This window comes from Tachysurus vachellii, chromosome 11, assembly GCF_030014155.1.
Source record: "Tachysurus vachellii isolate PV-2020 chromosome 11, HZAU_Pvac_v1, whole genome shotgun sequence".
NCBI classification, from domain to species: domain Eukaryota; kingdom Metazoa; phylum Chordata; class Actinopteri; order Siluriformes; family Bagridae; genus Tachysurus; species Tachysurus vachellii.
Window position 1 is genome coordinate 10024151 of NC_083470.1, and position 24328 is coordinate 10048478.

Below are 24328 nucleotides of genomic sequence, written 5' to 3' on the forward strand. Positions count from 1 at the left end.
TGTAATAGTAGTTTATTTATAATAGTCTTTTTTTAGTATACTCACATCGGACCATTGGTCATGCAGAATTCAATCATGTGACACATAACCATATGACTATCCTTAGAATGGCTCATAGACCTATCACACATTTCAACACAGGGTGCTAAATGGTTATGGATTTACTTTAACTGTGAATAAAGGAAAATATCTCTACGACTGGAAACCTTTTCTGGAACCTAGATTTTTTTTCTCTAGGAGATTTAAAAACAAGGCTAATTATAGTTTGAGGAACATAAAGTTTCATTTAGAGAACTTAAGATCTTTCGTTTGACTCTCTGAGGTATCAACAGAATTGAAATGCTTTCAAATAGAACTTACCATTACAATATTAAAATTGCCCCTTCCCTTTCTCCCCCATTTGGCAACCTGCCAATTCCCGCCCAGCATCCATTCTCCCTTATCATACAGCTACCCAACAAGAAGGGTAAAGGCTAACGCATGCATTCTCTGTGACACATAAAGTTTGCCAACTGCATCTTCTCAAACTACTGCTCACGCTACACCACAGTACAGTATACAACTCTGGCTAGTGCCACTCAGATTGACAGGGGGACAAATGATGCAATTCCTCCAACCCAGAAAGCACAGCGATCTGATGACAAAAGGGTGAACTCTGCTGTTGATGTCACCAAACTAGAACTAGCCCAGAAACTCTTTTATTTCTTTTTTCAATGTAGTTAATTTTCACAGAACAGGGACCACATAGGTTGAGTTTTTACATCCATTGCTGGAGGGTTATATGTATTGTCTAACCATCAGAGCTGGGATTAAAATCCTGCATTTAGCTAAAACCCAGAAAACTCACTTGAACTACAAAAACAAATGTCATTAGACTTGGGCAGCATTCTAAAACACAAGCAGGTCCAGTCAGGTGTTGTTGCTAGCATGTTGCTCACTGTAAGTACTGTAGCAAAATAGAGAAAGGCTTAAAATGTCATTCTTGTATTGGCATTAGTGTTTAGTGGTTAGCACATCTGCCTCGCACCTCAGAGTTTGTGTACATGGATTTTGCATGTTCTCCCCATGGAACTCTTGTATCCTGCTTCAGTCCATAGACATGTGTGGTAGACTGACTGGCATCTCTAAATTGTCCATATATTGTAAATAGGTGTGAGAGTTTTTGCATGATTGTGCTGTGTGATGGTTTAGCACCTCATCAAGGGTTTCCGCAACCTTGTGCCACTGGGAGGGAGTTTCCTGAGAAATACTCCAGGCTTCCTCCAACCCTGCATAGGATAAGCGTTATTGAAAATATATGGATATGCCATGGATGTTTTTCCACTGCACTGCAGATACCAGGACTGCAATGAATGACAATACTGATGAAAACTGGCTGATAGGCAGTGAAATGAAAGTCAAATCCCACCAACTCAATTACTGAACTATGAAGTTCTCGAGGTATTTTCAATTTAAAAGGGTAACTGCCTTGGAAACACTCGTCTAGATTTACCTTCATACTCATGTGTGGAGACAAGTGTTGGCTTGATTTTGACACTGACCTCTTTTGGCCTCTCGCTCCTGCAAAACTTGGATGCTTGAGAGGATGTGGATGCGATGGAGTCGACTGTGAACCCCCAACTCCAACAAGTCCATCTCTGTCAAGTGCAACAGGTCCTACAGGGAATGGATGAATGGTATAGGGTTATTGAAGTCTACCTGGTGCCATGCACCACTTACACCTGATCACAGTTTTTGAACCTGCTAAATGAGTAAGTTAAGCTGGTGGTCTGTCATTATTTCCATGTGTCCTGCCTCTCCGACCTTGTTTATGTTCCAGCATCGGTAAATTCTTGCTGCCTGCGATTAGAAAAATGGATGCTGTTTTGTTTATGAAATTCTCTGACTATCTTTGTTCCTTGGTGAGACAAAACAAGAGGAGATTAATTGTAATTAGTAAGGTGTTTAATGCTGGTTGAGGCATTTATAGAGTGCATGTCTTAATGCTCAAGCATTTGCTCTAGTATACAAACAGATGTACATCAAAAATAGTTGAATAAACTGTAAAATCTTCGTGTCAAGTATTAATTTTGAATTGAAATAACTTCCCAACTCATTCTAATGCAAATACTCCAAGTCCAAAGAGTCTTATTATTTTAATTGTTTGATTCCTACAGGCTTAAGTACATCATAACATTATGTGTGAAATCACTTGCACAGGGTCTCACGCTATCTTTGTAGGTTTTGTTATAACAGAATAGTGCAGTGAGCTGTAAGTGTTGTTGATCTTATGCTAGAGAAACAGATGTATGCTGCATTAGCCTCATTGTGCATCTTATCTCACGAGCCCCACGAGTCCCGTCACAACCCAGCTGAATCTTTGCTATCAACAACTATTCTCTCATTTTTCCCCCCTTCTTTCATCATGTTCTGTGTTTTCAGGCTTGTTGGGTTAGAAAATAAAGACAGAAGGAGCAGATAACATGCTATGCTGGTAAGGGTCCATTGTGTATCGGCTTTCTTTCGCAGATCACAGACGCATTTAACAAGCGATCATTAAAACCAGCCCCAATCCAACATGCAACTCATTCTCTTTTGGTGCAATCAATTCTGATAAGAGACACTTCAAAAGAACTGGCAATGAAATTATTAAGTCTTTTTACTGCCTTTTAATCTAATGTTGAAGTAATGCAAAGTTGAATTGCAAGCTTTTTTCGGTGATTACGCTTCCTGCTTTTAGAATTTCATATGCTGGGGCAAGTGAGTGTAGATTGTTGATATACACCAGTATCACTTTGAGTTATTTATATTTTACTTGATTGTTATTGAAGTTGAATTATTGTACTCATACCTAATTATATTTCTTTACATTGTTATTTAGGCCATCAAAGTACTTTTTTGGGGGCAAATTCTGGGGGCAGTGGTGGCTCAAGTGCTTAAGGCCCTGGATTGTTAATCAGAGGATCAGGGTTCAAGCCAAGGGTTCACTGCCAAGCTGCCAATGTTGGGACCTTGAGCAAGCCCCAGAGGTGCTGTATCATGGCTGACCCTGCGCTCTGCCCTCAACCAAAGTTGGGATTTGTGAAGAAAGAATTTTAACTGTGCTGTAGTGTATATATGAGAATCAAATGTATTATTCATTCATTCACTGAAAGTATCTTCTTCTCTATTCCAGCCAATGAGTCTGTACAATAGACTTGCATACATTTTCTCTCCATTTCCATTTCAACCATCCAATCAAGTTCACCAGTCTTAAGAACTATTAAGGATATGACAATTTGTCATCTATTGCAAGCTCATGCTGCACAATGTATGTTTAGCTACATAAAGCTATTGCATCTGAGTACTGATGGATTAGACTGCAAAGTTGAAGGTGAGGAAGAGTTCCCTGGCCCTACTTCTGGCCCTTAAATTATTTCATTTGAAAAAGCATATGTTGCTAATTTGATAACATCACCTGGCTTTATTTAACTAAGCCTGTTTTCTTTGCTAATGCCATTTTAAATTACAATTGATTCTAGTAGTCGGCATAAATGAATATCTAATGGTAAATGTTAGTTATGTACATGATTATTATTATTTTTTATTTCAGATTAATTCGTTAGCAAACTTAAAATGATTGAATTATGTTTTCATTTCATTACTTATAACAGTTTTAGGTTAGAAATAAAAGTTAGACTCCACTTGAAAACATGGCACTGCTTAATTTCAGCAGTTAAAATGCATTGTAACCTTTTTATACTATGTTTAAAAAGTAACTAGTCTTTTTAAACTTACTGTACATTTTGTATTCTTCCACCTTTAAATGAGTATTGTTTCCCACTACCTTTTCCAACCCTGTATGTACAGTTCCATGTATGTGCCTGTGTCCTGTAAATGTGTGTCCAATTTCTGTTGTTCAATGTGAAGAAAAATGCCTAGCAAGATTGAACATTTCAGTATGTGGCAAAAGCTTGATACTTCCCAGTTACTCTTTAGCTAATTAGAAGCAGCAAGGTAGCTCTTAGTAATGCTGGACTTATCACAGGCCAAGCTACGACCTTGTCATGATCACTCTTTACTCCGTATCACTTTTTCAGATTCCATAATCTAAACAGGACATTTGTAATACATTGCTTTGTTATCAAGAATTGGTGGAGTGTTTTTTCTCTACCATTAATCTTACATGGGCTTCTCAGTCCATGTACTCTTCCAGTAGCTGCTGCACATGCTGCGCCTGACTAAATTGACCGCACAATACAGTTAATTCCAGTAAACAAAGAAAACTTTGCCATACAATTATATAATTGATCAGTGTTGTATAAAGTATTAGAAAGCAATACTTGAGTAAAAGTACAAGTATCGTACTAGAAAAAGACTTTGGTAGAAGTGAAAGTTACCTTTTAGAATATTACTAAGTAAAAGTCTTAAAGTATCTGATATTTACTGTACTTAAGTATCAAAAGTAATTTTCTGTTATTTAATGTACTTAAGTTTTTGAAGTAAAAGTAAAAAGTAAAATTTCAGTGATTTTCGGTAGACATAAGATCAGGGGCGGTTCTAGGATTTCATCTTTAGGTGGCTTAGCCCTCAGTGAGAATTTAAAACAAGAAGAGTTTTATATTATATATTATATGACTACATAGTAAGCCAAAAGTTATGGTATTATTAAATGGCAAAAGTGGACACCAAAATTTTATGCATGATGTAATGATGCCAGTCTTGAATCAAATCAGTTCATGTATGTGTGCATTCTCTACAAACAGTGTGTCCTGTGAATGCAGTCATTAATAAAAAAATATTCACAAGACAAAGACCAAATCAATAAATGTTATTTTTATTTAGTATTGAATGGCTTGTTTGCATTAATATTTTGTTTGTGCTACAACTCTGGTAATAAGAATAGTGACATTTCACTGCTTTTGGTTGCCGTCTTTGCAGCTTTCCGCCGATTGACGTTATAGGTAAATGTCTCCAGCTCTGACTGCGTGTGCACGCTGCGTGTGCCTGTGCTTCTCCGTAGAGCCTGAGGAGCGTAATGCAATCTAAAAGCAGTGATTCGCCAAACCTCCCTTATTGCAGTCCACACATTTCTTCTGATTTTATTTTGTAGTAACGAGTAACGAAGATGCTTAGTGGAAATATAGCGGAGTAAAACTATACATTTTATCTAGGAAATGTAGGAAAAGTAAAGTACAGATACGTGAAATTTCTACTTAAGTACAGTAACGAAGTATTTGTACTCCGTTACATTACAACACTGTAATTGATCATATCACCACTAGACCTTTGCAGTTCTTTTCCTTGCTAAAATGTTTAACACCAGTTATATTTACACAGTGGTTATAAGATTCCTGGTATATTTTACACATTGCTTACATAGCAAAAATGTTTGCATTGTGTAAACCTAGTAGCAAACTGTTTTAGCAAGTTTAGCAACTGTTTTTTGCTGCAACTTTACTGTATTTAAAACCAGGAGGCAAGCACAGTACACACTCACAGTACACATTGAGAGCACAGTACACATCCTTATTTGCACCCAGGTGAAAATCGCATCTGCTTTTCTTCTTTCTCCCATTCTGAACCCTGCAGTAATGGATCAGTAATGGGCATTAGCACTTTGCTTCTTGCTATGTGGTGCTGCAGATTTATTACAGAAGTGATAAGAAGTCCATAAATCAGCTGTGCTTTTATCAAGAGTTTAACAAACTGCAGCATATAATTTCAAAATGGGAGCTTGTAGTTGTGAATAGAGGAAGTTCATTTAAATTGTAAGTCAGCTCTGTTTTAATAATGTTATTTTTAATGTTTTAATTGTTTCTGTGGATGAGCTTTAATGAGGACAGTAAAGGGTTATTCAAAGAGTTTACTGTAAATTGTTAGGGCGAGAAATGTTTTTTTTTACGAGGGCATTATACACAGACCACCTGGTCCTCAGTGTAAATATGGACATGATGTGTGTGTGTCTGTGTGCATTTGTGTATGTGTGTGGTAGAGGCTAATGCGTCATACGTCAAAATTTACTGCTCAGCCTCTGCATTTCATTGAAGTCTTTCATTGCCCGAACAATGAACCATGACTGTCATAAAAAAAATTAAATAAAATAAAAAAACATGGCATTGGTCAAAAACAATGAGTATTATACGGGTTGTACTGACTAGTGTGAGTGACTAACTGCAGCACAGACAGCAGCTGACAGCCTCTCCTGCTAAAAGTAACCCTCTGACTCAGACAAAGAGGAACCAGGAGTACTGAGTGAGCCATTTTTCCGAATTGAGAAAAAACCCCACAAACGTCCTTGTTTTTTTTGTGTTTTTTTTTTTACTTCTTGCTAGGCCTTACTTTTTTTTTACTTACTTTTTTCCTTTTTGTTTTTTTTACTGATTATGTCTTTTTTAAAGTAAGCAAAATCATGACCACTTTTTATTTGTCTTATTGAATATGTAATAAATATAGTTTCTACCTAAAATTAAAACAATTCCATGGCCATGTCAGCACTTTATAATATAATCCTTTAATAATCCTTATTTATTTAATAATAACTCTTTTTTCAATAAACTGTATTTAAGAGTATTTACATTTGCTCATGATGTCAGCGTGGTAACTAAATGTTTTTGCTATTATCACAGCTTATATTTATACACATTTCAAATCAGCAGTATTTATCTAGGAACCCTGAGAGTTCAGTAAATTCTGATTTAGTATGAAAGTTGTTTTTTTAATAATGGTACAATCCAGGCACGGACGAGTGGTATAAATGTGCTAGCAATGCTAAACTCCCTGTCTTTCAAAGATAAAAATATATCAATATAAGCTTAAATTTTTACATTCATTACATTCATTTACTACAGATTAACTCTTGACTTGACTCTTGACTTGCCTTGAATCTTGACTTGACTCTTGACGCTTAATAATTAGCAATAAATAAATGTCTTAAAGCGCAGCCTCTGCTCATAAGTAAAATACACCGAATTGTGTTTGTAATTAAAATCTTCCTAATCCAGAGTGTAGATTAGTGCATTCTTTCAGTGTCCGCCATGTCAGGTGAATCCAAACAGCAAAATGTCCCCTAAGCAAAATGATCTCTTTGTTGCTGACACCAGCAGTGATCACAAAAGCACAGCTGTGTAAAACAGTCTCAGATGGAGTGAAGGTGAATAAGGTGGATTATTTACTCATCTATCGATTTTTTTCCAAAATGCCTGTGGCATGAGAAACCAAAAATGAATAAACTAAACACACATTATCCAGTGATAGAACGAATTATACAAAATACTGTAGCAGATGACAGACATGTGCATTTAATGATTTTTTGTTTGAAAAAGTGAACACTTGTGAAATCTTTCATTGATAAATATTTGATTTTAGCCTTGCCATTTATTATAACAACCAGATGTCACTTGGTCCAGTTGAAACCACTTTGTGTTCTGGGGTTAAGTAAACTTTGGGTGTTGACATTGCTTAAAGCTTCAGCGTGGCAGGAGAAAACAAGTTGTGGTTTGCAGAGAATTCAAACACATGCAACTACAACTGAACTGAAAATCTGAATTATTTTTGTATCCACAGCCACTTTAAACCAAACCACTGAATATTATTAGTTGAATAAATCAGTTATATACGTATTGATATGAATCATAAGGGGATGTTTTATCTTTAATTTTGCATATATAAGAAATGACATACAGCAGAAATGTGCATATGCTAGAAATGATGTGTGAAATAAAGCTGCAATGATGACACTTTCTCTGAAACGAGCACAACATTTTTCCTTTGTCTGGACTTTTTGACTTTTCTGTAAAAACTTCCTGAGACCTAAAAACTACGCAAACCGAGAGCATATGATTTTCTTTCACATCAATGTAACAGCAATAATCTGTTCCTTATAAATCACCTTACTGAGCCTGAGCGTGGACTTCTCCTACCACAAGCCTTGACACTGCCAAGAAAAACAAACTCATTAAACTTGAACACTTGTGCTTTTGTCTCAATGATGGCTGAGTGGAATGAGCTCTTAACACAGTGAATGTCAAAAAGGAGCCGTAAAGTATGTTTGTGTGTGAGTGTATGTGTCGGAGTGTGCGTATTTGTGTGTGTATGTGTGTGTGCATGATGAGGTCAGCCAATTCTACTGCTTGCTACTGTTTACAATCTCTGGATGGCTCCATCATCACAACAGCGCATTCCAACTGTGAGTGAGAGTTCACTTTACAGGTTAAGCTCAGAGATATGATGAGATGAATGAAGATTAAGCAGACAGGTAAAAAAATGTCTGTCATTCTTAAGTGTTGGCTGCTGATAGACTTAATGACGATGAACAAATTCTTGCTACCAGATTTCACTCATACTGGAGTAAGATTGTTCTAAGCTGTCTAGAGATAGCACAGTAATCTAGCTGGATGTCTGCAGAGGCTGGCAGTATATATTAATACCTCGTAAAAAAAAAAAAAAAAAAAAAACGGTTTTAAGGTTTTCCTTAATCTGTGTTTGTGCGTACCTGGTTGCATGTAAGCTGGATGGAAAGATAAGACCTTCCAGATCTATGGTTGTGTGAAACTGCCTGTTTTTTCTCTCTAGATAGCTCCATTAACTAAATCCCATGTATTATTCTGATCCAAATATGGTTGAATATTAAACAAAAGAAGCAGAATGTATAAAATGTCACACCCTTACAGACCATTCTACAAATTGTAGGCTTTTGTGATATAAGGTCAGAAATCAAGATATAGTCATTCTGACAATTTATATTTTAATTTGAGAGTAATTCAAATAAAAAAAACATATAATCCTGAGTGTATGAGTGTCCAACTCCTACTAGTACATTATGGTAGCACCCAGCATTTAATACTGTAATAAGATTTTGTAAAGAACCTCTGCATACCTGGAAATTTTATCCCATTACTCCTTGCAAAAAAACTTTGCTCTTTCTGCATACCTCTCCTTGAGTCATTCTACAAGTATTCTAAGGGATTGAGATCTGGGGTCTGGGTCATTCCAAGACTTTGATCTTCCTTTGCCTGAAACCATTCCTTGGCTGACATGAATGTGTGTCTTAGGTTGTTAACATGTTGTAAGGTGAAATTCTTCTTCAACATTTTGACTCTGCCAGCATGTGTTATACCAAAATAGATTAATTATCCCATCAACAATGACTAGAGACCCTGTCCCAGCTGTAGGGAAGCAGTCCCAAATCATGATATAAACATCACCATGCTTTACAGTATGAATGATGAGCTGTATTGTCTTTTTGCCAAACCTTTAGGTGCTGTGCACTCTTGGCATTAACTGTCTTGGCACTAACTTAGGCCATCCTTAAAAATATTTTGGTTGCAGGCTATATAGACCACAAACAAGTTTGTTTGAACGGTGACCGCGAACATTTTGTTTACTGCAGCTGCAGCCATCATTACCAAGCGCGAACCGTCGACTCTGGCAGTGAATGAGAGTATGAGATGAAGTGAACGCACAGGCCATAGTGTGACATCCGTTAACCAATAGTGTAAACATAGATGAAGACACGGGTTTTTATTTAAAAGAAAGAACATAGCCTTCGTTTGTATGTAGGCCTAGGCAATTTATATATTTACAATACTTACTAAAATATTCATTCATTCATTCATCTTCTACCGCTTAACCCGAACTATCTCGGGTCACGGGGAGCCTGTGCCTATCTCAGGCGTCATCGGGCATCAAGGCAGGATACACCCTGGATGGAGTGCCAACCCATCACAGGGCACACACACTGTCATTCACTCACGCAATCACACACTACGGACAATTTTCCAGAGATGCCAATCAACCTACCATGCATGTCTTTGGACCGGGGGAGGAAACCGGAGTACCCGGAGGAAACCCCCGAGGCACGGGGAGAACATGCAAACTCCACACACAAGGCGGAGGCAGGAATCGAACCCCGACCCTGGAGGTGTGAGGCGAACGTGCTAACCACTAAGCCACCGTGCCCCCACTTACTAAAATATAATTAATATTATTTTATTGCTTTTGTATTAGTTGTTTGAAGAGTTAAAAAAAAAAAAGGTCGGTCTTAACGCAAATTTACAACCAGCAAGTCGGTCGCAAAAAAATAAATAAATAAATAAAAAAATAAAAAATTGAGTCGGTCCTAAATTGACAGGGTCGGTCGGGATACGGCAAACAAGAATTTTTTAAGGATGACCTTATGCATGCTGTCCATAAGAGAATAAAAAAGTACTTTAAAGGCAAATGATTAAAAACTGATTTAACAAATGCGTCACCCGTTCTCCTGTAGAAAAGATGCATGAAATCAGAATTCAAGTAGTAGCAGTATTTAAGGCAGTAGTAGCTCAGATTGTTTAGGACCTGGGTTGTTGATCAGATGTTTGAGGTTCAAGCCCTAGTACTATCAAGCTGCTACTACTGGGCCCTCGAGGGGTGCTGTATTATAGCTGAACCTGCACTCTAACCCCAACCAAGAATTTCACTGTGCTGTAACGTAAATGTGATAAATAAAGGATTTTTTTTTCCAATGCCAGGTGTGAATGGCTGTCACAGCTGTCACAGTGTCCACTTTTGATTGGATCACTAAAAACATTTACATTTAACCATGCAGAATAAAGGAGTTTGTCACATGAAAGATGCTGGACATTCCTTTAATTTTATTGGATGCTTTTTGTAGCCTCCCTCAATAAATTTTCTTTGTCCTGGCATCAACTTTAATGGGTTGTCCTGGTCTTTTGTCAGTGCATATTACTTAAAGCCTTATATCCGCTTATATACCGCTTATATTTTTCAGCAAGTCAGTATTTTTCAGTAACGGTCATGGTTAACACTTGGTCTCATTAAAGATGGAAAGTATAGTATTGTGTGTCAGATTTATCTTCCCATCTAATAAAGATGTGTAGATTTATATCTATTGTAATTACAATTTTTAGGCCAAAAGTAAACCGAATGCAAGCACTGAAATTCAAGGCATTTATAGCAATAAGAGTTTCAGATGATCTAATATATAATAAGTCTTCCAAAAGATTGCACACACTGTGATTAACTGTATACATATAGCTTGGGGCAACTCACCTCAACTCCATCATATTCCTCATCAAATAATGTGCAGTACTGCGGTAGACCAAGCTGCCTGAGCCATTTAGAAATGGACAAGTGCTTCATGATAGATCGTCCACCACACACAAATCCTTCCTCTTCACACAGCCTGCAGCCTGGAGTCTAAGAAAGGGTTAGAAGGTTCAGTCATGTTAGAAGTTGTTTTTGTTAGATGTATGTGAAAGGTGTAGAAAGGTTAAGCTATAGGAAAAGCTGTGAGTTTTATCTGCAGTGTAGACAGGAAAGACATTTGAAGGTAGTAGAAGGAAGTTTTTGTCCCACTTAGCTAATACAAGAGAAATATGTGGACTCTGTTGCACCCCACCATCTATAACCAGGAGGAGAAAAAAGGAATCATATTATTTTCACTTCACAATATCTCATTCTCTTGCAATTGGATTCAGAAAAGGGCATATGCCCTAGGTGTGTGGGTGGTGGGTGGAGGAATCTTGCTGTCTATACCTTTATCTGTACAGTTAACATCAAGTACGTGAGATAATGCAGAAGCTCAATAAATGTTATTTTAGGGATTAAAGTGCAAAGATTGGATTTGTGCCCAGACATGATAAAAGATATGCACTGTGCTTTTACTTCACATAAAATAGAAGAAAACGGATCTAAGGTCAAAACTTAACCTTAGCCAGGGTGGTTATAAGAGGAGACTTAAAACTCAAACAGTCATCAATACTGTTTCAAAAACACTCTCATCTACTGAGAACACATGGTTAAGGGCCGTGCTCTACATGGTTGTACAAAGTACTTAAAATTGTAACATTTCTGTGATATGTGTTTGTGTGTTTCAGTATCAGTGTATGCAGGTATGTGTGTGGGCTCCTTGTGAATGCATTGATATTACAGATTGATGGTGCTTAGCTAGACACTAATTACTTTACAGACCAGCTTTTGTCTGTCTACAAGATTAATAATGACAGGTTTGCAATTCTACTGTATTTCTCTTCCGCACTCCAGGCAATCAGCTGTCACATCAGTAGTAGGTTTCTTTTACATAAGACATATTATGTTTGGAACTGTTATCTTGTAGGCCAAAGAAATAAAGCTTATATTTCCCCCATGCACTGACACAAATCACTTTTAACACAAGACCAAAAAATGCTGAGGAACCGTTGCATTAAAAATGAGATGAAGCTGCAGAATGTCTTCTTATATCTTGGCAAAATGTGCAAGATGGCCATTAGAGTTATTAGATAACTGTGTGTGTGCGTGCGTGTGTGCGTGTGTTAGTGGACAACTTCACCTTGGCAGCTAGAAGTACATCATCCAATGTTCTAATCCATCACATGCACAGATCATTTATAGACATTAGAAATTCAGATGGTCATCTAAAACACCTGTTTTAACTCATCAAGCAATTACCTAACCCTTGACAAGGACAATCAGGAGTCAGACAAAGGAAAACTCATTAAAAATGTGCATTGCATGGGTTTTCCATGACTAGAACGACTAATCTTCTCCCAACATTCTTCACTGCTACTGGTTTTGCTCATGTGAGCAAATGCAGATACTCCAGAGCATGACTGCCAATAAATTGTTAGTTAATTTGGTGTCTCAGCAGTGCTCATTATATAACACACTGCTGTACTGAACAGTGTTAGTACAGTGGTAATTCATTAATTTGAATGGAATTACTTTCATTCGTTCATTTACTTTTCTTTCATCTTTAGTAACTTTTATTTGATCCTGGTCAGTATCAGAAAACATATAACATTAAGTGGAGATAGTACTTTAAAGTATTTTATGATAAATTTTGTCAAATCCAAAAAATACTAATCCCTGTCCAATCAACAAATATTCTATGAAAGCATATCTTTATATTGCAATTATTTACATTTGATTCTCTGTTTTAAAAAAAAAAAATTAAAAATCAAGCCATATCCATCCTTCTAGCTCTGAACTTTAAATTGCCAGAGAAGCTTTTCTAAAACAAACCCCTCAGTATGAACTAAGTGATTTTGTAAATACATATTAATACATTTCAATTACAAGGAGTTGCATGAAAAAACACGACTGGGTTAATTTAGGGAATTTCCCTACACTAACCCACCTGTGTCACACCAGCTTTACGTTACCAGGATTAATCTGTCTGTTGAAGCTAGAAAACCAACATAATTTGTTCTAGTCATGTGAGTCAGCATGGTCTTACAAAATCAGACATAACATGACACCTGTGACTACAAAACCACTTATAAGACATAACACACACAAAAAAAGACAAATAGACGTATGCGTATGAAACCAAATTATACAAAAGATTTAATATGATTTATTAACATTATCTAAACTAGCTAGCAATCTGAATATACTTACATTCATGCCATTTTGGCAGATGCACTTTCACCAAAGCAACTTACGTTCATCTCATTTATACAACTGAGAAGTTGTGGGTTAAGGGCCTTGCTCAAGGTCCAGATTGGTGGTCCTGGGATTTGAACTCACAAGCCTCCATTCAGTAGTCCAACATGTTAAGCACTGAGATACCACTTGAATACTAAGTAGTTATCTTATTTAATGTTGCTTTTCTAGTAGAAGCTATTTTATCTACTTTAAGAGACTGCATGCAGATATGTAAGTATTAAATATTACAATACTGCATTACACAACTGCCACACTAACGTGTGCTTCACCCATCAGCCACCAGTCACTGGTACATCAGACTATTCATTACATAAAGAAGTGTGGTGATGATGAAGGTATTGGAAACTAATGGACTCTTAGCTGGTGTGTGTGTGTGTGTGTGTGTGTGTGTGTGTGTGTGTGTGTGTGTGTGTGTGTGCGTGCACATGCAACAGTTCGATCCAATTCCCTTAAAAGCCACATTTTGCATTTCTTGCCAGGGTAACCTATATATTAATCACATTTAAGGTCACATCTGTATGTCCTTGCCTACAAAGACTTACACATATCCACGAAAAGCAATGTCATTTATATGCATGGATCATTTCTGTAAAGCCCTGATCACGCATACTTTGGAAAAAGTCTTCAGTTCCACTTTATTCAATCATGTCATTGCTTACTTCTATTTAAAAAAAAAAAAAAGCTTGATTAGTTGATATTAACATGAGTGTGTTTTGAAAACTGCTGCACATCATGCTATTCTGTAACAAAGGCAAGTGATGAATATTTCATATTCTGAACTATATGTACTTCATTAATGCTGAAATTGTGTTACTGTCTGGGTGGAGTTTTTGTACATTACTTCCACCACCCCAATACATGACAGAAGGTGGAGTGGTTATGCTAAATGGCCACTAAGTAAAGATGAGTGTGTATCTGTCCTGCAATGGACTGGTTTCTCATCCACACTATATTCCCTCCACATGCCTCACAGTCCATTAGAGTTCAGATATATTAGCTGTAGCATTTGTAAAAGGCTCTAATGGTTACTTAAAAAAAATCTTTTCCTTTCAAGGAAATACGTTCACTGTTTAACCATCAGTTTTAAATCTGCCTAATCACAGATGTCCTTTTCTGCTATTTTTGCAATTATGCACTACTCAGACTAAGCTGAAGTGAGATATCATCTGTAAATAAATTGTTTCAGGTCTGTAGAGCACAGATACAGGTAGTTAAACTGTAAAAGCATTGCACCTAATACTAATCCTAATCCTAATACTCCTGTACCTGCTGCTGCATGTAGCTCTTTTATTGCTTTATTCCCCTAGGCAGGGGTAGTAAACTTTTTTCTGCATTTGTAGAATTTCATTCCTGCAACACTAAGAACCTGAACCTGGAAGGATTTTCTTTCAAGTGCTACACATCAATATTTACTTTTCTTAGCCAGTACACTGACGTGCCTCATGGTAGTGTCGAATTTGTATTATACCAAATAACTGTTAATGCTAGATTCTTTTTGGATATAAGGTAGTGATTTATTTTCAGTTATATCACTGAAATGGCAGTTTTAAATTAACATGAATGTATGTTAACAGGGGTTGTACGGTGGATTATAAAGAGATTTCGTATAATCATTTATATGATAAGGCTTTCTGTAAGGGGCTTTCGGTATGTTTGGGTTACTTTAGCATTTTTGGAAGGAGTTTCCAGTGCTAGAGCTTTGTAACAATTGGAGGTAAAGCTGTAACTTTTAGTTTACAGTTTAACTTAAAGTTTAACATAATGTTTTCTGCCAGTGGAAATGTCTTGGCCTGTTTATAGCTTCAATATCATAAGTAGTAACATTTAATAAAATAATAATCGTTAGCATATTGCTGCAGAATAAGAGCGGAAAATATCACATTAGGGTTTGTTGTTATAGGAAATAAATGAACACGATTTGGTAATGCACCCAACTAATATGTCATCTATACACCAAGTTGTGACTTCAAATGCATTTAAATGTAAAAAAACAAACAAAAAACAAACGAACACAAAAGCACTTAGCAGGTAATGGGGAGAGTGTGACATATAAATAGGCAGTGTATTATAACAGTATAACACAATATAACAGTTAGTTATACGAAGTACTTTTGCTCCTGAGTTTCATTGGTAACAGGTAAATTCATTTTTTCCTCTCTACAATCACTCCTACACCAGCTTAAGAGATACTTGACCTACGCTTCGACATTTGGGAGCTGCAGAGGAGGCAGGCACCGTCCTCTCTCTCTCCTCTCCCTCTGTGATTCTTTTGCAATGAGACAGATAACAGCTCACTTCATGCACTCTCTGGACAACAACTACAAGAACAAAGTACAGTTCATAAAAAACACTAATGATTTTCAGTTAAGGACGAGATAATTAAAGGAACTATATGAAGCATATAAGCCTGTGAGGTAAGCTGATCTCCCTTGTAAAGTAGATCGATAATGATCAAGATGATGACCATAATGATTAAAATCTTTCTTTCGTCCCATTGCACCTCTATCTATAGAAGGTTTCATTTTCTCTTGTTAACTATGGATAATAAACTGAGAGAGGAATGTTTTTCTCCGTTTAAAATATGCCTTCCAGGCCTGTAATGGGGCAAACAACCCAGGACTGAATCCCACATTCTCTGGCAGCTGTTGACTCATCCTCAAAAAATATGGTGCCAGATTCTTCTGCTACTGCAGCTGTCCAGGTTACAGTAAATACTGGCAAGAGGCCCCAGGTTCAAAGAGTGCATGGTAGAGAATGTTACACACAATGTTAAGTATGCCTGTGTCTTGTTATGTTCATACACTAATTAAACTATAATCACTGTTTATGTACAGATGTCACACTCTGAGTCTAAGAAGGGACTTTAGATAATAGGTTATATTTAGAATTATGCATATATGGTGATGAAACTAAATAAAATCTTAAAAAATGCAAATTACATTAGAAACATTTTGTAGTCTGGTCCATTGTTCCCAATAGCCTTTTCTACTGCTGCTTTAAATCTGATAGATCTTTGTGACACAATGCAAAATAAAAATAAAAAAGGTTATTCATTCGACTCACTCATATCATAAGGTTAATTATAGAAGAAACTATGAAAGAAATCATTTCCTGTGAACTAGGGCAAAGGAATCAATTTCATTTTCTTTTCTTGAGAATGTGTCCATGTTCATTTAAAAATGCACAACATGAGAATATGACATTTAAAGACACGGTATTCAAAAAGTTAGGCCAAAGAATAGGCATAGCACAGAAATACACTCTGGGTGGGATGCCAGATCATCACAGGCGATGCTTATACACACTTTTTCGCAGGTTACTATTTAGTGACCTCCCCAAAACATGGCAGCAGGTAGCTTAGAAGTTAAAAATAAGCCTCTACAAATATGTATACACACCGTGACCTGCAGTGGCCTGGAATCCCATCCTTGTGCAGTGGTCTCAGATTATCATCTGGAACCACCATGAGCCAGACCATGATATGCTAGGGCTGGAAAAAGGTAATGATCAGATCAAGACCTACACCTAAGTATCCTACAATAGAGTGTATTAACCAGTGTTAATCTTCTCACACCACACACAAGTTATTGCACTCTATTGTTCTCTGTCCAATATCTCTGAGTAGAAAACAACATATCAAGACCTGCTGACCCTGTGATCGCATATTGGGTGTGCATGTCTGTGCTGAGGTTTTGGCATGATGAAAGAGACTGAATGAAAATGCTGCCAGCATGCCTTAATGTTGTGGTAAGACTGAAGCCTAAATACTCCTCATGTCTCGCTCCATATCTCTACCTTGCCACACCATTATGACCCCAAATTGCAACCGAGTGCAACAAATGCCTCTCTATCTACCTGTCCTGCACATGCTCCTTAGAGATTGGAAGCCAGTCTAAACTGAACTCGGATCAAGTTCAAAAAGTCCTGGTCAGTTGGCAAGACAGATTGTCATTTCTGTAATGGAAGCTTTTTAAAGCAATGGGGCATTACTGCAGTCAAGATCTATTGCCAGAACTTTGATCAAGGGCACATGGGGTTCCTCCATCAGGTTATGTAAAAAAAAAACAACCAAACAAAAAAGCTTCTTTTTTTTTTTTTTTACATACACATAGGCTACAGAGGTAAATATTTTAACCCTTTTTATGACCCATGAATCAATAATCACTCAACATTAGAAGAGCAAGTGGCCCTTTCCCGTTACTCTGAAACTCTATCGGTGGCATATCATTTCTGTCCTGAGTACACTGTAATATACTTCAAATCCTACATTACATTTCTTACAAGCACAACCACTGTAATAAATACAGCTATGCAGAAATCTCAAGTCCAGTCATGCACTGTTTGGATACTTAGGCAGAATGTAGTGTTTCTCTGTCATTAATTATAACTTGGCATAAACATATATTCAAGCAACATATCAAGTCAGTAAGTGTGTCAAGCATTATGTGTTTCAAATCCTTAATTTAATTTTACTCGGTCAGATGTATTCAAATGCAATACTTACACTGTACCTGTAAACCTTAATGCTGCTATTCAACACAATCTTTACTTAAATGCAATTTACTATCAATACTGATATGGCACGCAGACATTATTGAATTGAAGCCATTACTGACATGGAGTTTGCAGTCCTGAAATGCAGTGCAGTTATTATTGTGTGAGAACATGCAATATGCAATGAATATCTTAGCATAAACTGATGCATCGAGGTGAGGGAAAGTGTTTTATATTAAGAGATTATATTAAAAAGAAGTTAGTTTTCGCTGAACTTACAGTGATGCTCTGTGCACTCTGATTCAGACTGGATCCAACCCGAAACTCTGTTACTCCGTTGCACCGAAATCTGCTTCCTTTGCTGCAGTCAATCATCCAGCCACAACACAGCTAGGTGTCGGTTCATCATCATGATGCTCGCTTTTCCCTCTCAGTCACCTGAATAGGGCAGAGGCAGAGATGCTGCACGTGCACTCCTCCACAGCGCCGCCTGCGACCCTTCACGCGCGCACGATACGGTTTGTACACGCTTGCTGTGCTTGCGCGGTGAGCGCGCGCGCGCGCGTGTGTGTTCCATGCACTGCGAAACTGCTTACTGTAGATGTATTCAGCTGTAATTATTGATATTTAATTAGGATGCTGTTTGGTTTCATTATAAAGCAATATGCAGTATATGCACTGGAAAAGAAATATATTCTAGGCTGTATTGTATCTTACTGTCAATCTAGGTTGCCAATAAAGTAATGTAAAATAACTAAATATGAATATCTGTTCATTTGAATGGTGCCAGTAATAGTGTGTCAGTGTCGAAATGAATCAATACATTTGCAGTTCAATAAGCAATGCCTATTCTCCTATAAAGCCAAATGAAGAAATAAATGTGCTTTGATTTTCTCTGAATTCTGTAAATTATGTGGAGCCTGTGATGTGACCATCATGTTATTTTCTTTGTTGCATGAAATCCGTCAAGCTGAAAATACTTAAGTGATGTACAAATGGATGTACAATTGGGATTTATACAGAGAAAATGTGCATACACATGTATAGTGTATATATAGATCTCTTCATCTTCAGGGTCATGGGAGATCCAGCACCTAAGCCGGAGTCATGAGGTGGGAATATATTGGATGGGATGTCAGTCCACCACAAGGCAAGGCGGCACACACACACACACACACACACACACACACACACACACACACACACACACACACATTCATGTTTGCCAATTCAGCTTCCAGCATTGTTATGGAAGGAAACCAAAGCACCCAGGGGGAAACTAATGTGGAGAACATTAGTGTGACAGTGTGACAGTGTATCAAGTCTAAATAAATGCAGCAGGAGCATTCTTATTTTAGGAAAATGCCTAATTTATGAAGTCTGTCCCTTATGTTAAAAGATGAGAGTGAGTAGTGTCACACCTTTGCATTCCTCTGATCCCAGGCATTTACAGACAGCTTCACGGGAGCACAATAACTGTACAATGAGCACAAAAGCAGGCATTTCTCTTCTACAGCATGTCCTAATTGGAGCTGCAAATATTGATGCTCTGCCTGTAGTATATGACATGAGAGGCAAAGGCATAGTGTCTCTACTGTGTGTGTGTGTGTGTGTGTGTGTGTTAGAGAGAGAGTGAGAGAGAGAGAGAGAGAGAGAGAGAGAGAGAGAGAGAGAGAGAGAGAGAGAGAGAGAGAGAGAGGGAGTTTGTGCAAATAGTCTCACAAAGGATCCAGTGAGATGCAACACAAATGTCGTATTGTTGCTGGTACATTTTTCTATAGTGGAGTAGGAGAAAAAAAGCACCCACTTACTGCACAGGACCTGCTGTAAATTCTGCTTTTTACTTCAGCTATTTGGAACTTGTATGAGTGCTGATAAAGGGTCCCAGAATCTGGATACCTAATAATAAGTAGCATAAGAAGAATGCACATAGAATTGACAATACACAGTATGTCACTCTAATGCTCAGTTAATGCTTTAGCTTTTGTGTGTGTGTGTGTGTGTGTGTGTGTGTGTGTGTGTGTGTGTGTGTGTGTGTGTGTGTGTCTGTATGTGTGTAGTTGCCCATGGATCTCCCTGCCCTGACAAGCTCCTAGTGAAATGCTGCACCATGAGAAAACTGCACTGTCCCATAAAATACACACATCTCTTTTCACACATATCTGTGCCATCAGTTCTAAACAATTTGTGATACCTGTTTCGCTTTTATGATGTCTCTAATTTGTGTTGTTTATGGAATGTTCTGAAATCAAAGTAAATTTAATTTTCAGAGTATGTGTCTCTCACATAGAGACAAAGACTTAAGTCATACTGATAGAAAAAAGTGGGGAAAAATCACTGTGAAGTCTATCCTCATCCCCTTGTCTTTTTGTTCCGTGTCCACCATCTGTGAGTTACAAGCCATGTCCCTTTTCCCCTACAGCCATCATTTATCACATGCACTCACCTGCCTGATGGCCAAGCCTCTCTAAACCCCCTGCTGCCAAAACCCGCTGAAACTGAGACTGCACACTATTTCATGGAACAATGATAAATTATCCTGATGACAAATTGAAGCCAGAGTAAGGTCACTGATTCATTTGAACGTGGCTTCACAGAAGTTTGGCTTGAACCATGACAAAAGAGAAATGGGCATCAAAGTAAATAGATCTTCTCCATTGCCCAGGAAATGCCCTCTGAAATTACACGTGTCCTCTGAAATTACGTGTCCTCTAAAATTGAGGGGGGGAAAATATCAGAAATGAAAGAAAAAAGATAAAGGCATCATTTTAATTTGACTGTTTTATTTTGCTTGTATCAGAAACAAACAGACATCTGTTTTGTGTATAATATTTTTTACAAAGCATAAAAGTTTTTTTTTTCCAGACAGAGTTTGTATATAGTGTGCAAACATGCATGCATTATTTGTGTTTTAAAAGAAAGACAAAACCCCCTGCAGCTTAAACACAATTCTTTTCCCTACCAAAACAACATCCACACAGTTTAACTAGTCAAAGTTTGTGAGTCGAAAAGGTTTGGGCTCTTTTATGTAGATTGTTTTGTACTGAAAAGGTTTTCTAACATTCCTAACAGAGACCACTAGCTTGCATCTGTTCTCATTAAGAGTTTTTTGCGCCCTCTAGTGGAAGAGAAAGGAAAACATTTCGCAACCAAATAGTTTTAGTTCTAACACGTCACAAGCAAGGGCTGTTAGCATAACGAAAATTATTTGAATAATATTTCACCGAGTAGTGACTCAATTTTGAGCTTTATCTTTTCATTATATGCTTTTGATTTCTGTGTCACAAAATCAAAGCGTAGAGCATTTCTAAATAGTACTCATATTTCTGTAATAGTACTATGTCAGAGTGCAAATATGTGTTGCTGTTGTTGTTGTTGTTGTTTAAACGCACATTGATTTTGTTTATTTTGTTCATTAAGCAGACAATAAGAATACAACGCGTATTGATGATGACGTAGGAACCAAGTAGCGCCATACTACTGTTTCTGCACGGTAGGGATTCTGCGAACACCTACACACTGTTGACCTTTTATCCATCCTTTGTATGGATTTCTAAGTTTTTTTTTGTACATGTAGAAGGTAAAAAGTGCGTGTTATTTTATAAATATGGCTTTGAATAAAATAAAGACGTGTCATCGGAGTGTGTTCAGGTGAGTAATAAAACGCAGGACACTGCTTTTAGCTTAGCTTAGCTTAGCACATGCACGCTAACAACACAGCAGTGTCAGTGACAGAGTAACATTCAGCTGTACAGCTGAAGATCACAGTTTAAATGGACCCCAATATTTAACCTTCTTAACTTCAGTTACACCCATTCATGCAATTATTTAACCAGCAATGTTGCAGCAGAACAAGATTCGGACTAGCAGCTTCAGCTAATGACATCTTAGTGAACTGACTGTAGCATGATTATTGGTGCCAGACAGGCTGGTTGGAGTATTTCTATAACTACTGATCTGCTGGGATTTTTACAGGCAGCAGTTTCTAGAGTTAGAACAATAGAAAAATATCCAGTAAGCAGCAGTTTATCCGACAAGGCAACAGTAACTATGCACTATTGTGGTGAGCAGAAAAGCATCTCTATTCCATGTACACAGAGGACACTGACTCACCAAAACTAGACAGTTGAAGACTGAAAAACTAGACTGAACTGATGAATCTCAATATCTGATGAGATATAAACAATATGGTCAGAATTTGGCACCAAAGGCATGAATCCTTGTAGCCAACCACCAATGTGTCAACAGTCCTGGCTGGTGGAGGTGGTGTAATTGGTGTGGGGAATGTTTTCTTGGCACACTTTGAGCTTGTTAATACCAATTATTCAAGTGATGAATAATTGGTATTAATTTATGTGGTTCACCATCAGATATTGAGATTCATCAGTTCAGTCTAGTTTTTCAGTCTTCAACTGTCTAGTTTTGGTGAGTCAGTGTCCTCTGTGTACATGGAATAGAGATGCTTTTCTGCTCACCACAATAGTGCATAGTTACTGCACGAACGAGCACCTGAAAAATCCATGCCATGAAGAATTGCAGCTGTTTTTAAAGCAAAGTGAGAGAATACCCCGTATAAGTATAGTATTCCTAATAAAGTGCTCATGGAGTGCATGCTGTGGATAAAGTTATTCTAATTTAGATATAGCTGTTGTTGACTGGATTGTAGCAAGAATTAATTTGTTTTGTGGACATTTTACAGCATTAAATGTTACATAACTTAATATATAGTAAATGTTGTGTAAAAGCAAGCAAGTAAAGTACAAATTGTCAATCATTTGTAAATTGCTGTGGTTTGAGAGGAATGAAACAGCAAAATAGCAACATAATCACTGTACTGATGAATTATTCTATTTAATTATACCAATATAACAATAGAATTATATTAATTATTTTTAATATGGTTGTCTCAGATCATACAGTATACAAATAAGGCAACTGCATGCACACAGTTTAGACAGTATACTATGTTAAAATCAGTAACCTAGAATTATTTATCCACTTTAGTACATTCTCTCTGCATTAATAACACCAATGTCCCATTCACATGCTCCTGTTTTCCTTCTCTGTATGTTTGTTTAATTGTGATATTTCATTCACTTTAGGTGTCTCCAGGAAGTGATATCTCAGAGATGTTTGCTTGCCATGTCTTCGTTTCACACCACAAACACTCAGTCAAACTCAAACAAATCTTCTGTGGTTCGCTGTAGCAGACAGAAATACGAGCGCATGTACCCGGTGTTGCTCGTGCGTCCTGACGGCTCCACCATTAATATCAGATACAAAGAACCTCGGAGAATTATAATGGTTAGTGCAGTGGCTTCATTTTACATTTCCATTTACAGCATTTGACAGACACCCTTATAGAGCAGCTTACATTTTTATTTTATACAACTCAGCAATTGAGGGTTAAGGGTCTTGCTCAGGGGCCCAGCAGTGGTAGCTTGGTGGACCCTGAATTCCCTGAATGGATCCCTTCTGATTAGAAGACAAACACTACTGCGTGGAGAAAAATATAATAATAATTCATATTATATACCAGTTTTATTCAGTTTGTAGTTTGTTAAAAAGTTCAAAAGTTTGTATCCCTTTGAAACGCTCTAATATCTTTAAAATGGGCTTTGTTAAAGTGTCTAAATAGGCAGCACATTTACTTTAAATCTTAATTTAAGGTTTAAAAAAATCAAACTGGTTAAAGGCAAGATCACATGCCCAAAAAACAGAAAATCCTGCTAATGTTTTAATTGCCTGAGAAATTTACACACATATAAACAGACAGCAGTAGCTCTTAAAATTATGTATAAAAGTTTGTTTTATATAATGAATAAATATAAATATTACTGTTATGTAGATTAATGTCACTGTTAGTATCTCATTACAATATTACGTTCTTATTAAGATCTTATGATTTGACCATTTTTCTTCCTTGTGATGAGGGTTATTTAATGTCATTAGTTTTGAAGGAGAAAGGTATACAAACTTTCTATTGAATTGTATACATTTTCCACTTTTTGTCATGTGTTTCAGATGCCTGTGGACATTACAAGTCTGTCAGAGGAGGAGAGAAAGGCAAGGATGCGAAAGAGGGATCCTAAGAAGGACATGGCTAAAAGAAGGGATGATGAGTTTGAGGATGACTTTAAACTGGAGGACTACAGCAAGTTCTGGAAAAAAACATGAACAGATCAGCTTTCTTCAGTCAGCAAATTTACACAGTTTTAAATGAACAGAACTTACACTTTTTTTTGTTTATTATCAAATCAATAAAGGTTCATAAAAGTTAATGTCTCTTTTTCTCATTTTGCTGCCTATATATATATTAGTTGAATGATGTAGTGCTAATCTCTAAACAAAGTATTCCACCAAAGCTCTTAGAATGTGTGATATGATATCAGTATGCTGTAAATGACACAACACTTTTTCTGATCAC

The 24328-nt window shown here is 37.1% G+C and overlaps 2 protein-coding genes across 4 annotated transcripts in view; one reads left to right on the top strand and one right to left on the bottom strand.

Annotated features, from left to right (window-relative positions):
* bcar3 (BCAR3 adaptor protein, NSP family member) overlaps positions 1 to 18329 on the bottom strand; it is a 70633-nt gene extending 52304 nt beyond the window's left edge. For 2 of the 3 annotated variants that reach the window (XM_060882407.1, XM_060882406.1), the window contains exons 1-3: positions 18181 to 18329; positions 11011 to 11157; positions 1542 to 1656 (exon numbers count right to left, since the gene is read on the bottom strand). In XM_060882407.1, coding sequence (XP_060738390.1) covers positions 1542 to 1656; positions 11011 to 11157; positions 18181 to 18276 — 358 coding nt within the window. In that variant the 5' untranslated portion in view covers positions 18277 to 18329. Of the gene's footprint in view, positions 1 to 1541; positions 1657 to 6838; positions 6984 to 11010; positions 11158 to 18180 lie in introns of those variants that run through there. The other variant, XM_060882408.1, reaches the window with a different exon arrangement.
* A 3062-nt stretch (positions 18330 to 21391) lies between these two features.
* Positions 21392 to 24182, top strand: mrpl55 (mitochondrial ribosomal protein L55). The gene is made up of 3 exons (XM_060882425.1): positions 21392 to 21552; positions 23004 to 23205; positions 23926 to 24182. Exons 1-3 carry the CDS (start codon positions 21509 to 21511, stop codon positions 24076 to 24078), a joined length of 399 nt encoding a protein of 132 aa, XP_060738408.1. The 5' UTR covers positions 21392 to 21508; the 3' UTR covers positions 24079 to 24182.
* Positions 24183 to 24328: the final 146 nt, after the last annotated feature.